This window comes from Artemia sp. Qi Xiang Cuo, chromosome 6 (assembly GCF_049724085.1).
Source record: "Artemia sp. Qi Xiang Cuo chromosome 6, ASM4972408v1, whole genome shotgun sequence".
NCBI lineage: Eukaryota > Metazoa > Arthropoda > Branchiopoda > Anostraca > Artemiidae > Artemia > Artemia sp. Qi Xiang Cuo.
In genome coordinates this window covers 23919314-23934107 of record NC_142799.1, presented here as the reverse complement: position 1 = coordinate 23934107, position 14794 = coordinate 23919314, and the positions used below count along the sequence as shown (strand labels likewise).

The following is a 14794-nucleotide window of genomic DNA, read 5'->3' as shown; positions in this document are numbered from 1 at the left end:
TGGGGGTGTCGGATGGACAAACCCATCAGATTAAAAATTTCAGGTGATCATTTTGTTAAAAATAGTTCAACCATCAGATATTAAACTTCAGGGTCGGCATAATCCCCCAGGGCCCAGGGACAGGCGTTGTAAGTTATACTCAGGGGATATATATGGTTCTTATAGAAGGGATACTCATAAAAACTTCAGAGAGGGCTCATTTGATTGAAAATAGAAAGTTCTAGTTCACTTTTAAATAGTCAAAACAGACCGAATCTTAATCTACTCCCCCCACGCCCCTTTTCCCCAAACCCATCTGATAAAAATTTTGAGATAGCAATTTTGTGAAAAACAGTTCAAATATCAGATGATAAAAAGTCCGAGGTTGATACAAACCCATTTTTTCCCTTTGATATTGTTACTTTGATATCAGTTTTGATACTTTGATGAATATTTGATTTTTTTTAACTTTGATTTTGAAATAAGGAAGTTTTAAAAACTAGAAACTTTTTGTAATCAAAAACGAACAAAAATTAATTAAAAAAAAACTTTCCGAAAAATAAGTTTTTCAAAGAAAAGTAATGGCCATTTTAAACTTAAGCTGAGCAGATGCAAATACCTTTCAAAATTCAAACTCAAAACGACCAGAAAATGCTATTGAAGAATAAATAGAACCCAAAACGAACAGAAATTATATAGACGATCATAGCAAAAACATATAACAATTGATAATATAAATGAATAAATAAATCTTAAATCGAGTAATGCTTGAATTTAATATGCAAATCAAGCTCAAAACGAGAAAAATATTTCCCTATTGCAGTGTAAATGAAACTTAAAACAAACAGAAATTAAATAAACAATCAATGCAAACAAACATACAATAGATATTAATGAAACATTAATAAATAAATCTTAAAACGAGAGACTTAAATTGAATATGCAAATAAAGCTTGAAACGAACAAAAATCACCACAAGCAAGAGTTTGGGTATGACCTCCATCTCTCACTGTAAAAGTCTAAAACCTGCTGCGTCATTGGCGTTTTACTGAAAACCAATTTTGTGACAAATATTTTCTTTTGTACTTAATATTGAAAATAAACATTAAATTATAATAACATTTTGAACTAATGAGCTTTCAGTAATTAAAATCATTATGCATCAAATATTCAGTTTAATTTCTTAGCTGTTTTTAAAGTTGTTAAAGACGAAAATAGTTTCCCTACAAACAAGTGATTGGATACTGCCTCCTTTCCTAACTGTAAATAAAAACCATAAGCCTACTGCGTCATTGGTGCTTAACTGAAAACGGATTATGTTACAAATATTTTCTTTTCCAGTTCTTACGGCATTGAAAATAAAAATAAAATTACAGTGAAATAAATGCTTGAACTGATGGATCTTTCAACGGTTAATATCGTTATACATCAAATATTCAATTTGATATTGTTTATACTTTCCAAGACTGTTCAAGACGCATATAGTTTTCAGTAAAGCGCCAATGACGCAGTAAGATTTCCAAAAGTGAAAACATTTAAAAGAAATTTTTATACCCCCTGGGCATAACTTACAACCCTTGCCCCTAATATCTGTCGTTTGTTTCAAACCCAAAACCCTTGTTATTGTGGTAAAGTAGTTTTATGGTATTTGGGTGAAGTTTTGGGTGAAAAAATGCGTCAAAAAATGATTGAAAAAATGGATCCGAAAGGATTTTACGAAAAATTTGATTTCCAAAAAAAAAAACTAAGGCTGTATCTAAAATAAATATTCACGTTAGAATACACATAAAGCATACAGGGTTACATATTTAGTAAACAGAACAAAATATGCACTTTACTGAAAAAATATAAATGTTTTTACTTTTATAAATTTAATAAATCAAATAATTTTAACATTTTCATCACTAAATATCAGTATATGTATATTAAACTGACAATGCACATTCATTTGTATCTTTTCAGTAAGGTACAAATTTTGTTCTGGCCTTGGGAAGGCATGGGGGTTTTGCGCCAAACTTATGTTAATTTCTGCTCGTTTTGAAATGGCCAACTACGGTTAGTACACACCGATTTCTGTTCCTGGAAACTGGTAAATTTCCTCCTGCCCCCCAAATGTCTAGACATTAATTCTCCTACCCCTGAAGGGGTGGGGTATTGACCCAATTCGGCCCTAGGGGTCTTTGGTGGCGACTTCTGTTAAGCACACTCTCTGCAACTTTGTATGAAATTTTTTACTTTGGAGTACACTTTCGAGAACTAAAAATTCCGATCTATCCTTCCAAAAGTTTTTGCTTTTCTCATATGACAACATTTAGGTTCTTGTGCCATCTGTAGATTTTCTCCTTACAGCAACTTTGGAATTACTGGAATAATTTTTAAGTCGTATTTTCTATATTCTTGTGGTGCTCTGTAATATCTTATCAAAAGATTTTTAGTTTCATCTAAATCAAAATTATCTAAGTCCTTCAAAAAATCTTTGAAGTATCCCGGCAGTTCTGTTTCTTTTGATAAAAAGGATTTCATGGCCGAAAAAAAATCATCTTTATCTTGATGATTCAAAATATTTCCATTACATACCATTTCCACCCCTTCAAGTTCGTCTTGGATGGTTGTTGTCAAATTTCGTTCCGAATCTGGATTTCGTGACAAATAGTCTGGTAGAATGTTTGTACGGTCCTTTATATATATTGGGGTATACGAATATGCTTGCAGACGTAGTATCCACCGTGTCAGCCGCGCTGAAGTATTTTGCATCGTATGTAGACAAATTAGTGACTTTTGGTCTACGCGTAAAATGAATTTTTTTTCCAAGCAAAAATTGACGAAAATATTCTGTAAAATAATTTTTTATTATTAAATAATATTTTAAATAATATCGTTGGATAATTTCTAATATATCATCGAGAATAACTTAACAAACCACTAACTGATCTGCAGTTTTTTTGTTTGTTGGTGGTTGTAAATTTTCTATCACCTTAAAGTTTCCTGGATTTGGCGAAATAGTACCTTGGTTTATCAGATTTCCAAGAAAAACTAGTTTTGGTACTACTATTTTTAACTTTTCTGGTTTCAATTTTAAGCCTGTTTTTTCAAATTTGTCCAGTATTTCAGTAAACAAAATTACATCATCTAAGTAAGCCAAGGCATCTTTTTTCCTTTCTGGTTCGTTATCTTTTAACACCAGATTCAGTAATCGACTAAAACAGTTTGGACTAAATAATCAGCAGATAGGTATTCATTCAAATATAAATGTTCTTCCATAATCTAAGATTACTATTGTCTTGTGTTTTGTTTATTAATCTAGGGGTCTCTGCCAACATCCTGCTATCGGGTCAAAACTATTGTAGTATTTTGAACCTCCCAGTTAATCTAATATCGGATCAATTCATGGCAATTTCATAACATCTTTTACCGTGACTGCATTTAGCGCTCTAAAATCTATGCATAATCTCCAGGTATTGTCTTTTTTTCTGACTATCACTAGTGGAAAACACCACTCGCTAACACTCTTTAATTATATCCTGTTCTTCCATTTCCTTTATTTGGTCGTCTAACCATAGTTTTAATTGATAAGGTATTTTATAAGGTGACTTTTAAATTAGAGGGCCCTGTGTTGGTATTTTGTGCGTGATTGAGTTATTCCGTAATCCGCTTCGTGTCTTGCGAACGTCCATCTAAAATCCCAAAGAATATTTCCCACCCAGGGTTTTTATGTTTTCCAGTAAATGTTCTAAATCAATTTGTTGCAAAAAGTCAGTTTTTGTCATTCCATACTTTTCTTGCGGTTGCGGTTTTGACCATATTTGTTGGTGGCTAGTGAAATTTACGCTTAATTCTGGGCCGCTTATAGATTTTATTTCTGAATTTGAAATCTTTTCCACTGATCCAAGCGCTATTTGGTTCAGCTTTACTTTGTTATTACTTAGATTTGATAATTTTAAATATGTGATACCATTTTCAATTTTAATAGCTTGATGGTCCACGAAAATCGTTGGGTATTCTTCGAGACTGTATCCCCCTATCGTGGCATCCATTGTTTTAACCTTTCTTTCTTTTTGTATTTAATGCTGCTAGCACTTGAGCTGTTGTTTCCCCTTCTATTGTGATTTTCCTGTTTATTTTTAAGTTATAATCTGAATCGCCATTCTTTTTCTGTTGTTACGCAAATTTGCCTATCAGTTTCGTTTGACTGGCTTATGGTTATTGTATCAGTTAAGGGTTCCCATACGATCCCATATTTCCCTATAGCATATACTCTTAGAATACAAGGAAGTGGCAGTAGCTGCTTACATATTATCACCGTTACTGTTATTTCCTTATCCCCTGTGCTAAATTTTAATGGACATTTCCCCAAAGTTGTCAGCTTGTGACCTGTTACTGATGTCAGGGTATTCTGGAATCTACTTAAGTGGTTTTTCACACTAGGAGGAAACCTCTTAAAAACTTCCTCTCGAATTAAAAATTTAGACGCACCCATATCCAGTAAACACGGTAAATTTTGGAAACACTCAATTTTAAATCAATGCAAAATCGGTAGATTATTATTATTTGTTTTTGTATCACAACACTCTAAACTATAAAGGGGTCTTTGTAAGGATTCAGCTCTGTCGACCCTTACAGGCTGGATTCTTCGGTTAAATGCCCACTTTTTGACCAAAAGTTTCTGGGGTTATCCCAGTTTTCTTCAGTGTTAATATTTTAACCCTGTATGTTTTTAGTCGTTTCCTTCTAGGTCTAAATTCAGGAATATTATTAGGTGTTTGCAAAGTATTATTTGTTACCTGCCTTCCTAAATTTCTGCCCCCCTGCGTTCTGAAGTGGTGGCCTGTCTTGTACGTCTGGCCTTCTTTGCGAATTCTATGCCAGCAATCTGCTGCATAGTGGTTTGGGTTGCTACAATAATAGCAATTAAACTTTGTCCTGTATTGCTTGGTGATTTGCCCTACCTCATGGGGTCTATACCTATTTCTGTATATTCTTGACCTGCCACTATTTGCTCTATACTTATCCTCGGAGGAGGAGGTGGGTGTCCATAATACTTGGTATTCCAAGTCATTAAGGATCTAACACCATGGGATTGGTCGTCAAATGGAGAAGGGTCATTCCATGGTGGGAGAGTTTGGCCTTCCTCATTCCTTTTTGTTTCACGATTTGGCTCCCCAAAGCTCACCTGTTTTTGTCCCCTTTAATATTTTACACTTTCTTGGGCTCCTGTGTTATTTATTGACATCTGATCAAACTTTTTCATTGCCTCGTCAATTTTTACCTCTGTTTCTGCTAGGATTATAGCCTGCTCTAAATTTTTAGGTTTCCATGATAATATTAGTCTTAATAGCTTTTTTGGTAACCCTTGGGTAAAAGTTTGTAATTGTACTTTCTGTACTGTCTCGTCATTGCCGCCTTTCTTTAACTTTAAGCATACAGATCGACAAATTTTGTCTGCATATTCCCTAATACTAGTTGAGTTATTGAATGGAACTTCCTCTTTTCTTAGCCTCTCGGAGTTACTCGTCTCTATGAACCTTGTTTTAAAAGATTCAATTAGAGTACTAATGTCCATGGGCTCATTAACTTGAAAAAGGGCTCATTCGAAAGGAAATTCAAAGGTCTGGTGCCCTTTTTAATAGTCGAAAGTGATTTGAGGGCAACAAACCCCCCTCTCAGGCCCACATTTTCCCCAAACACATCCAATCCAAATTTTTAGATAGCAATTTTGTTCAGCGTAGTTGATTTCCCGATAAAAATTATGTTTTTGAGGAGGACACTCCCACATAGCCCTCAGGGCATGGGTTGTAAGTTATGTCCTGGGGGCATAAAAGGTTTCTATAGAAAGCGTTGTCGTAGAAACTTCAACAAATGCTCATTCGATTGGAAATTCAAAGGGCTAGTGCTCTTTTTTAATAGTCAAAACTGATTTGAGGGCAACTAACCCTCCTCTCACGCCCACCTTTTCCACAAACACATCCAATCAAAATTCAAAGGTCTAGTGCCCTTTTTAATAGTTGAAAGTGATTTGATGGCAACTGACCCCCCTCTCACGCCCACCTTTTCCCCAAACACATCCAATCCAAATTTTCAGATAACAATTTTGTTCAGCGTAGTTGATTTCCAGAAATTATGTTTTAGAGGAGGACATTCCCCCACAGCCCTCAGGGCAAGGGTTTTGTTATGCCCTGGTTGCATATAAGGTCTTTATAGATAGCGTTGTCGTAGAAACTTCAAAAAATGCTGATTCGATTGGGAATTCAAAGGGCTAGTGCTTGGGCTTATATGCCCCCCTGGGCATAAATTATAACCGTTGCTCTGAAGACTGTGAGGGAGTGCCCTGCTCAAAGGTATAATTTCCTGAACTTTAAACTGTGCGAAACAAAAAAAGCTAACTCAAAATTTTGATTGGATGAGTTTGGGGAAATAGCGGGTGTGAAGGGGTGTTAGTTGCTTTCCAATCACTTTCGACTATTAAAAAGGGCACTAGCCATTTCAATTTCTAATCGAATGAGCCCTTTTTGAAGTTTCTACGACAACGCGTTCTATAAAAACCTTATATTTCCCCTGGGCATAGCTTACAACTCTTGCCCTGAGGACTGTGGTGGGGTGGGGGTTGTCATCGTCAAAGACCTAATTTCCAGAACTTTCAACTACGTTGAACAAAATGGCTATCTTAAAATTTGATTGGATGTGTTTGGGGAAAAGGTGGGCATGAGGGGGGGGGGGTAGTTACCCTCCAATCACTTTCGACTATTAAAAAGGGCACTAGCCCTTTGAATTTCCAGTCGAATGAGCCTTTTTTGAAGTTTCTACGAACACACTTTCTATAAAAACCTTATATGCCCCCTGGGCATAACTTACGACCCTTGCCCTGAGGGTTGTGGGGGAGTGTCCTCCAAAACATAATTTCAATCTGGAAATCAACTACGCTGAAAAAAATGGCTATCTCAAAATTTTGATTGGATGTGTTTTGGGAAAAGGTGGGTGTGGAAGGGGTGTTAGTTGCCTTCCATTCACTTTCGATAATTAAAAGGGCACAAGCCACTCCGATTTCCTATTGAATGAGCCCTTTTTAAAGTTTCTACGACAACTTCTTCGATACGAAGTGCCCTGGTCTAAAGGAAAAATAAATAAATAATACATTGTGCCAACATCGTTGTTATATGCTCCCAGGGCATAACTTGAAACCCTTGCCCTGAGGGTTGTTGGGAGTGACCTCCTCAAAAACATATTTTCTATCTGGAAATCAACTACGCTGAATAAAATGGCTATTGGATTATTGGATGTGTTTCGGGAAATGGTGGGCGTGGAAGGGGTGTTAGTTGCCTTCCATTCACTTTCGACTATTGAAAAGGGCACATGCCACTCCAATTTCCAACTGAATGAGCCATTTTAAAGTTTCTACGACAACTTCTTCGATACGAAGTGCCCTGGTCTAAAGGAAAAATAAATAAATAATACATTGTGCCAACATCGTTCTTATATGCCCCCAGGGTATAACTTAAAACCCTTGCCCTGAGGGTTGTTGGGAGTGACGTCCTCAAAAACATGTTTTCTATCTGGAAATAAACTACGCTGACTAAAATGGCTATTGGATTATTGGATGTGTTTCGGGAAATGGTGGGCATGGAAGGGGTGTTAGTTGCCTTCCAAACACTTTTGACTATTAAAATAGGCACAAGCCACTCCAATTTCCAATTTAATGAGCCCTTTTCCAAGTTTCTATGACAACTGCTTTGATACGAAATGCCCTGGTCTAAAGGGAAAAAGAAAATAATAAATAACATATTGCGCCAACATTATTTTTATATACCCCAAGGGTACAACTTAAAAACCCTTCCTCTGAGGGTTGTGGGGGAGTGACCTCCTCAAAAATATATTTTCTATCTGGAAATGAACTACGCTGAACAAAATGGCTATCTTAATATTTTGATTGGATGTGATTGGGGGATTGATGGGTGGGGGGGTGGGGGCTAGTTGCCCTACAATCACTTTTGACTATTAAAAGAGCACTAGCCACTCCAATTTCCAATCGAATGAGCTCTTTTCGAAGTTTCTACGACAACTCCTTCGATATGAAGTGCCCTGGTCTAAGACCAAGAAAAAAAACAATTCATTGTGCCAACATCGTTCTTTACTTAGGCAGCGCTATTGCGCTGCCTATGATAAGTTGTGGAAATTAATATCTCCTTATTATGTGTTGAAAACAATTTGTCCAGTTAATAATTCCATAATACTCCTCGATTAATTATATTAAATGTTGTTGCCCCCTCCTCAAGCTCTTTACACTAAAGTTTTTTATTACTTTTAAAAAATCTCCTTATTGTTTTAATTAAATAACCCTTGTGTTTCAGGAGTTGTTCTTAAAAACTTGCTTGTTTTTTTTTAATTTCTGATAGTTTTTTAAATAATGCCTGTTTTTAGTCCACATTTCAATGGTCTTCCCTCCACATTTCTGCAGATAGGAGCTTGAAACTTCTACAGCAGGGTTGTCTGATAGTGTTTTTTTTCGTTAAGATTCTTTGATTTTTAGGGGGTGTTTCCCATGGCAGGCACTCAGGAGTGGGGGGCTCTCCCCCCCTCCCCGAAATCTCACGATTTTTTTATTTTCCCATAATTGTCTGATCGTTCTCACAGAATAAGGGATTTGAAGAATTTGCACACACACCCCCCCCCCCCCCCCGAAACAGATTCCTGCGTACGTGTCTGTGTTTCCCACTTTTTCGAAAATCAGGCAAATTTTCTCAGGCTCGTAGCTTTTATTGGGTAACCCCAAACTTGAGGAAACTTATTGATTTGGAACCAGCATATAAGCCAATTCTTTTGATATTTCTATTGGTATCGAATTTTCGTTTTTTAGAGTTTTGGTTACTATTGAGCCATGTTGCTCCTTACTTACACTTTATTACATCGAACTATTTAACCAGGGGAGTTTACTCTATTTTTTATTTGTATTGTGTCAGGCCTGTCGTACTGCAACATCTATGTTTTTTTGCCTCTATATTTTTTGTTATTTTTGTAACAAGACCAGCGTTTGGCCTAGTTTTTTGTTTAACATAAATCCGTAATATGCTACTAAGTGTCACCTTTGCAAATTCAATTTGGAACCTTGAAAATGACACTTTTTTCTTTATTTTTGTTAGTAGAAATTCTTCAAAACCAACAACTTGATCCAAAATCCAATGCTAGGTTACTGTTTCAAATTCATCTATTCCCCAAGCTTCTTACCTTAGTTCTAATAGCCAAAAGAAGAAAAAATCAGGCACAAAATCTCTTTTTAGGGCTAAAAATGAAATTTTTGAGGGTAGCAATTAGTCGCCTATAATTGGGAAAAAAAACATTGAAAGACAGATCTAGTGGTATGTTACCTAAAACTTAAAATTTACCAAAAATCGTTCATGATTGCAATTACTAGCCACTCACCACAGCACCAAACCCCTGAGGACAACACAGCTACGCACGCTTCTTCTCAGTCTTCAAATTTCCTTCTTTACACCCTCCCAGGAAGTTCCCATTTCATTTAAATCTTTCTTTATGAAATCCTCCCACCCCAACCACGGGTGGCCCGCTTCCTGTTTAGTCCTAGACGGTTGGCCTAGAAGGACAATCTTTGGCACTCTGTCGTCCCTCTTCCGGAGAACGTGCCCTAGCCGTCTCAATCTTTCTCTCATTATAGCTCTAGAAAGCGGGTACCCAGAACAATCCATAGGCAATTTTTCTGGAAAATATCTAGTAAATTCTCATCCGCGTTTCAGAGCGCCCATGCTTCAGAGCCAAATTTGACCACTGGCATCACTGTAGCTTCCAATTTTCTAACCTTGGTTTGCAGACTTATCTTCCTGTTCTTTCAAACTTTTTTTTAACTGTGGAAAAACACCTTGAGTCTTGGCTATTCTACTTATACATCTTCACTGCTCCCACGGTCTATACTAATAATGCTAGTAAGGGAAGTAAATCTGTCCACCGATCAATCTTTTCGTTACCCAATGTCACCTTTTCATCTTCGCTTAATCCTAGCCTCAGTGCATTCTTAACATTAATACTTAGTCTTCTTAAGAAGATTAGGAATAGAAGTCTATTAAACTTAGTTTTGTTAACATTAATTTTCATACCTATAATAGCACCCTGAACTAGCAAAACCTCTAAAAGTTCATTCATTTTGCTCACACTTTCATCTAGGATGCTTAAATCTTCAGCCTGATCTAAGTTCAGGAGAGTTTTTCCTCCCTATTTGATTTCGTGGGGTCCCATTGCCTTTCCTTTGTTCCTTAAGACACAATCCATCAAAATGATCAATATAAAGGGGGTAGGACCCAAGCCTGCTTAACTCCTTTTTTAAAATGAAACCAGCTGCTAACCTCATTTTCTACCTGAACTGCAGCAGTGTTATTCTTAAACATAGCACTAATCACTTTAATGTATTTGCCAGGTATACCATACAAGGATAGGACCTTGCTAAAGCTTTTCTATAAATGGAGTCGAACGCTTGCTCATAATCTATAAAACTGAGGACCAGAGGTGTTCGATAGCTTAGGCACTTCTCAATTATTAACCTAAGAGTGAAAATTTCGTTGACACATCAGTCTTTTCTATAAACCGCACTGTTCTTCTTTTAACATTTTGTCTACAGCATCTCTCAGTCTAAAAAGTATCATAATACTGAGTAATTTGCTACCTACAGAAACCAGACTAATGCCTTGATAAATACCGCACTCACTCTTATCACCTTTCTTATACGGTGGTTTAATTAAGGTTTTCCTGAAATCGCTAGGTACTTCCCCTTTTTCAAAAATCATGTTCATAATCTTCAGTAATTTATTTTTAACCTCAGAGCCACCATATTTAAGAAACTCATTTACCACACTATCAGCACCTTGAGCCTAATTATTTGTTAATTCTTTTTGTACTGTTTCTAATTCTTCCTTCACAGCCAAGGCATCAGAAACTTTTTCATTTTCCTCTATATTCTTTCTTGCAACTCTGTCTTGGTTTAACACATTCTCAAAATATCTGACCATCTCTCTTTAACTCTTTCCTCATCACTAATTGTGGCCCCATTCCTATCTTTAACTGGGATAGGTCCGGATTGACTCTTCCCTCTCAATTTATTAACATGCCAGTACCATACTTTACTATTATGCCATCTAGCTGCATCTTCCAGATCCTCGGCTATTTTATTTATGGCCTCCACTTCACACCACCTTAGTTCATATTTTAATGCTTTCTCCTTTTTCTTTACATTCCTTTGGTTTTCATATGATCTATCTCACTGATAATTCTTGTACAACCCCCTTCTCCTCTCTATTAAACATAAAGCTTTTTCACTAATACTCCAAGCTGTGGTCCTAACTTTCTTCCCGAAGACACCATCAGCAACTTCACAAATTGTTTCCTTCAAATTATTCCATCCATCTTCCACATTGTCAAATTTTAAACTCTCAAGTTTAGTATTCAATTGTTCCTGGAAAGTTTCTCCAATGGAAACTTTTGTTTCTATTGATTAATTGAAATACCCTTATTTTGGCCAAAATGCTATCAAGCAATACTTTTGAGATTCCCAATTGGTTTAGGATTGCTGAAAAGCTATTTATTTACTCTCAGTTTCAGGTTGTAAACTAATTTACATGGGTGTAATTGTCCATTAACAAATATGCTATTCAGTTGGTACGAAATGAACAGCTATTATTGACTGTTTATTCAGTGATAGCAACTAATATGTAGGATTGCATATTTGAAGACCAACTGTGGAAAGGGTCATAAGTGGGCTTCTGCAGGGTACTAATGTGTCAATAAGAGAGTATTTTGGGCCTATTACTTGAATTACTCTTATTCTGTTAGATTACATTTAGAACATGAATGGAGCATGGGTGCTAAGAGAAGTAATAACTGCTCTTATTCTAGTTTAAATACCAAATAAAAATCTAACCATTCTAGTAAAGAGTGAGAAAGAGGATTTTCTAAAAGAAGAGGAATGTAAGTGCTTTTTTGGTTCTATTTGCTCAAACAACAAATTTTTGGCTCACATTTTTTGGAAGGTGATTTTTGATGCAACACTTGCTGAAACCAGCTGAATATATGTGCTACACTCTAAAGCCTTTTGGAAAAGCACTGGTCGAACCTAACATAATGTAAATAGTTCGAATATTAATAAAACGCTTCCTTTCTCTTTCAGAATAAATGTATGTTTTACAAACTTGTTTTGTGCTCATGACAGCAAGTAAACTCTTTTTCTGGTGTATTTGCTAACTCCAGTTGAAATCTGTGAGCTCTGTTATGCTTCTCAAACATACAGTGGCAGGAATACTGGGTGTAATTTTCTATTTTGCTTAAAATCCTGTTGGTTTATTTTATTAATTATTTGGAAGAAAAGTTAAAGTTGAAATTTTTTTGTAAACAGGGTTTTTTGGAATGTATGGCCCAGACCATGTGACTATAGGCCAGAATCCTTTGAAATGCTGAAATGCAACCACATTCTAGTGAATGAGAGATACCGCACAGATCTCCAATGTTGATATATATATGATAGTCTAGCTTTGCATGTTAAATTATTTACCCTGTCAATGGGCATATTGACTATATAAGAATGAATCAAAGACAATATAGGTGAGCCTACGTCTAAACATAGGAGGGGTTGGGGTCAGATTGTTTTCCTATGAGGGGAGAGGAAAGGTGGTGGTGAGACTTCTAATGAACGTTTTTAGGCTACATTAGGTTTTTAACTACTTTGGATCAACCTGGAAGGGAGTAGAAATCACTCCTTTTTCTCCCCGTTTCCCAGTACGGTTGACAACATCAAAACGGAACATTATAATTGCTAATACCATTCAGATAACAGTTACCAATCTTTGTTAAGTGTTGTATATTCAATATACCCTTGCTTCTATAACTATTTATTTTAAGTAGAAATTTAACAAATTTTTATGTATGTTTTCAGATCATCAAGGAAGCCTTCTCCTCTAAGCAAAAGAACGTAACTACTAAGTCTTCAGAGATTGACTTTGTTACAGAAACGGACCAAGCTGTAGAGAAATTTCTAATTGATGGGTTGAAGGAAAAGTACCCTAACCACAGGTATAGAAACTGCTTTTATTTATATACAAATAAAGACAATTATAAAGGTTTAGTTCTTAGGTGAGGAGTTAGGGAAGGGCTGTACCATTTTTTGTACAAGGGATTCGTCTGATTGTTCTTTTTAGGGGGGGGGGGTGAAAGATAAAAAAAAGTTTAAAAAGTTATAGCAAAGTTGTCGGCTCGTCTCATACCGTAATAAAAATAGCGTAAAAAGGATGTATTTTGGTGTATACATTAAAATTAATAAGTTTTGAAATCTAATCAAGAGAGCATATCTAGCTCAAGGAGTATGTAACATAATTGTATGGTTGCAGGCTACATCTGACTGTGGTTACATTATTAGGTGCATACTGGTAATTAGGTATTAGGTGCATGATAATTAGTATTTGGCATGGTTTCTGTTCCTTGTCGACATCTTAAAAAATTTAGGGAACAGTTTGCCCAGAACCAAAAAAAATTGTAGCATCAAACCCCTCATCCCTCCTAAACTTTATTGGAAAATCCTCTTTTGTCTCATGAGATTGTGACTATTAGCATCTAGGTTATGTATTATGGAACTCCCATAAGAGCAAGTGGTTCAATATATAATTAGTTACTTCCCATCTAGTGTGACCAATCAGCAAAAGAAATCTAAATATTTAAGAACATAGCTCTGAACAATATAATACCTAGGCTATTATTCAAATCTTATTACGTATTGATTTTTTTTCTTTTTAACTTCATCTGATTGATAGATATCACTGTCTGGGTTGACTTTGCTGTTTGGCTTAGGTTAGTATTAGATTATTATTTGCAAGATGGCAGTACATTTTGAGAATATCAAAGGGATCATAGGTCATTTATATTGACTAATCTATTTTGTAAATTGTTAATATTTTGTTTATATAGTTTTCTTTTACTTGTAGATTCATTGGCGAAGAAGGTGTTGCGTCAGGTTTAAAATGTCAATTAACTGATGAACCCACATGGATTATTGATCCTATTGATGGTAAAGTACCCTTATTATTTAGTTATAACTGTCATTTTAGTGTCCTGAAATGTGCTATCCTAAAACAAAACCGACCCTCTGCCACTAAGTCCACAGAGAGTATTGCTTATTATGTAGTAATTATGTCTTATTGATGGATCATTGATCCTATTTAGACCCCGGCGCCGCGCCGATGTGGGAAGACCGGCGGCGGGGGAGCAAAAAACAGCACGCCGCGCCGCCGGTAAGATGTCGGCGGCGCTCCGCCGGCGCGATCAATGTTGACCGTAAACATTAATGTTTTCATCAGCCTTTCTCAAATCACAGATTAAATTTATAACAGATTCGAGCCTATTCATGAGTTCAAAAATTCACAAGTTGCTGGCTGGAAACTGGTCTTCTTCGTTATTCATCAAGAGAAGTAGAAATCTGGTAGAAACGGAATAGCTGTGGCGTTTCAGAACCCTTGCATAATACGAGTAGTTGAAGTATCTATTAGCTATGTATTCTTAACATAAATAATTATAAAAATTAGTAGTTTTTTCATTGAGTATTACTGCATATAAAACTTCAAATACCGTATCACAAAATTCGTCAGTTATCTGGGTAAAACTTTGAATATAACTTTGAACTTAAAAGCTTAATTTTTTCATAATGCCCTTTGCCTATATCTGTTTTGTCACCTTTAATACAGTTGAAATGGGCGAATTTGATATTTATTGTTTTTTTGGTCTTTTGGATTCCTAAAAAGCCTTCTTGTATTAAAAACTGGTTTTTAATAACAATTAA

General features: G+C 35.9%; 1 protein-coding gene across 1 annotated transcript in view; it reads left to right on the top strand.

Moving 5' to 3' along the window:
* Window positions 1–14794, top strand: part of LOC148951009 (inositol monophosphatase 1) — a 39693-nt gene that overhangs the window by 12040 nt on the left and 12859 nt on the right. Inside the window, exons 2-3 of the mRNA XM_089090090.1 lie at window positions 12902–13038; window positions 13944–14026. Of these exons, the coding sequence (XP_088946216.1) occupies window positions 12902–13038; window positions 13944–14026 (220 nt within the window). The remainder of the gene's footprint in view (window positions 1–12901; window positions 13039–13943; window positions 14027–14794) is intronic.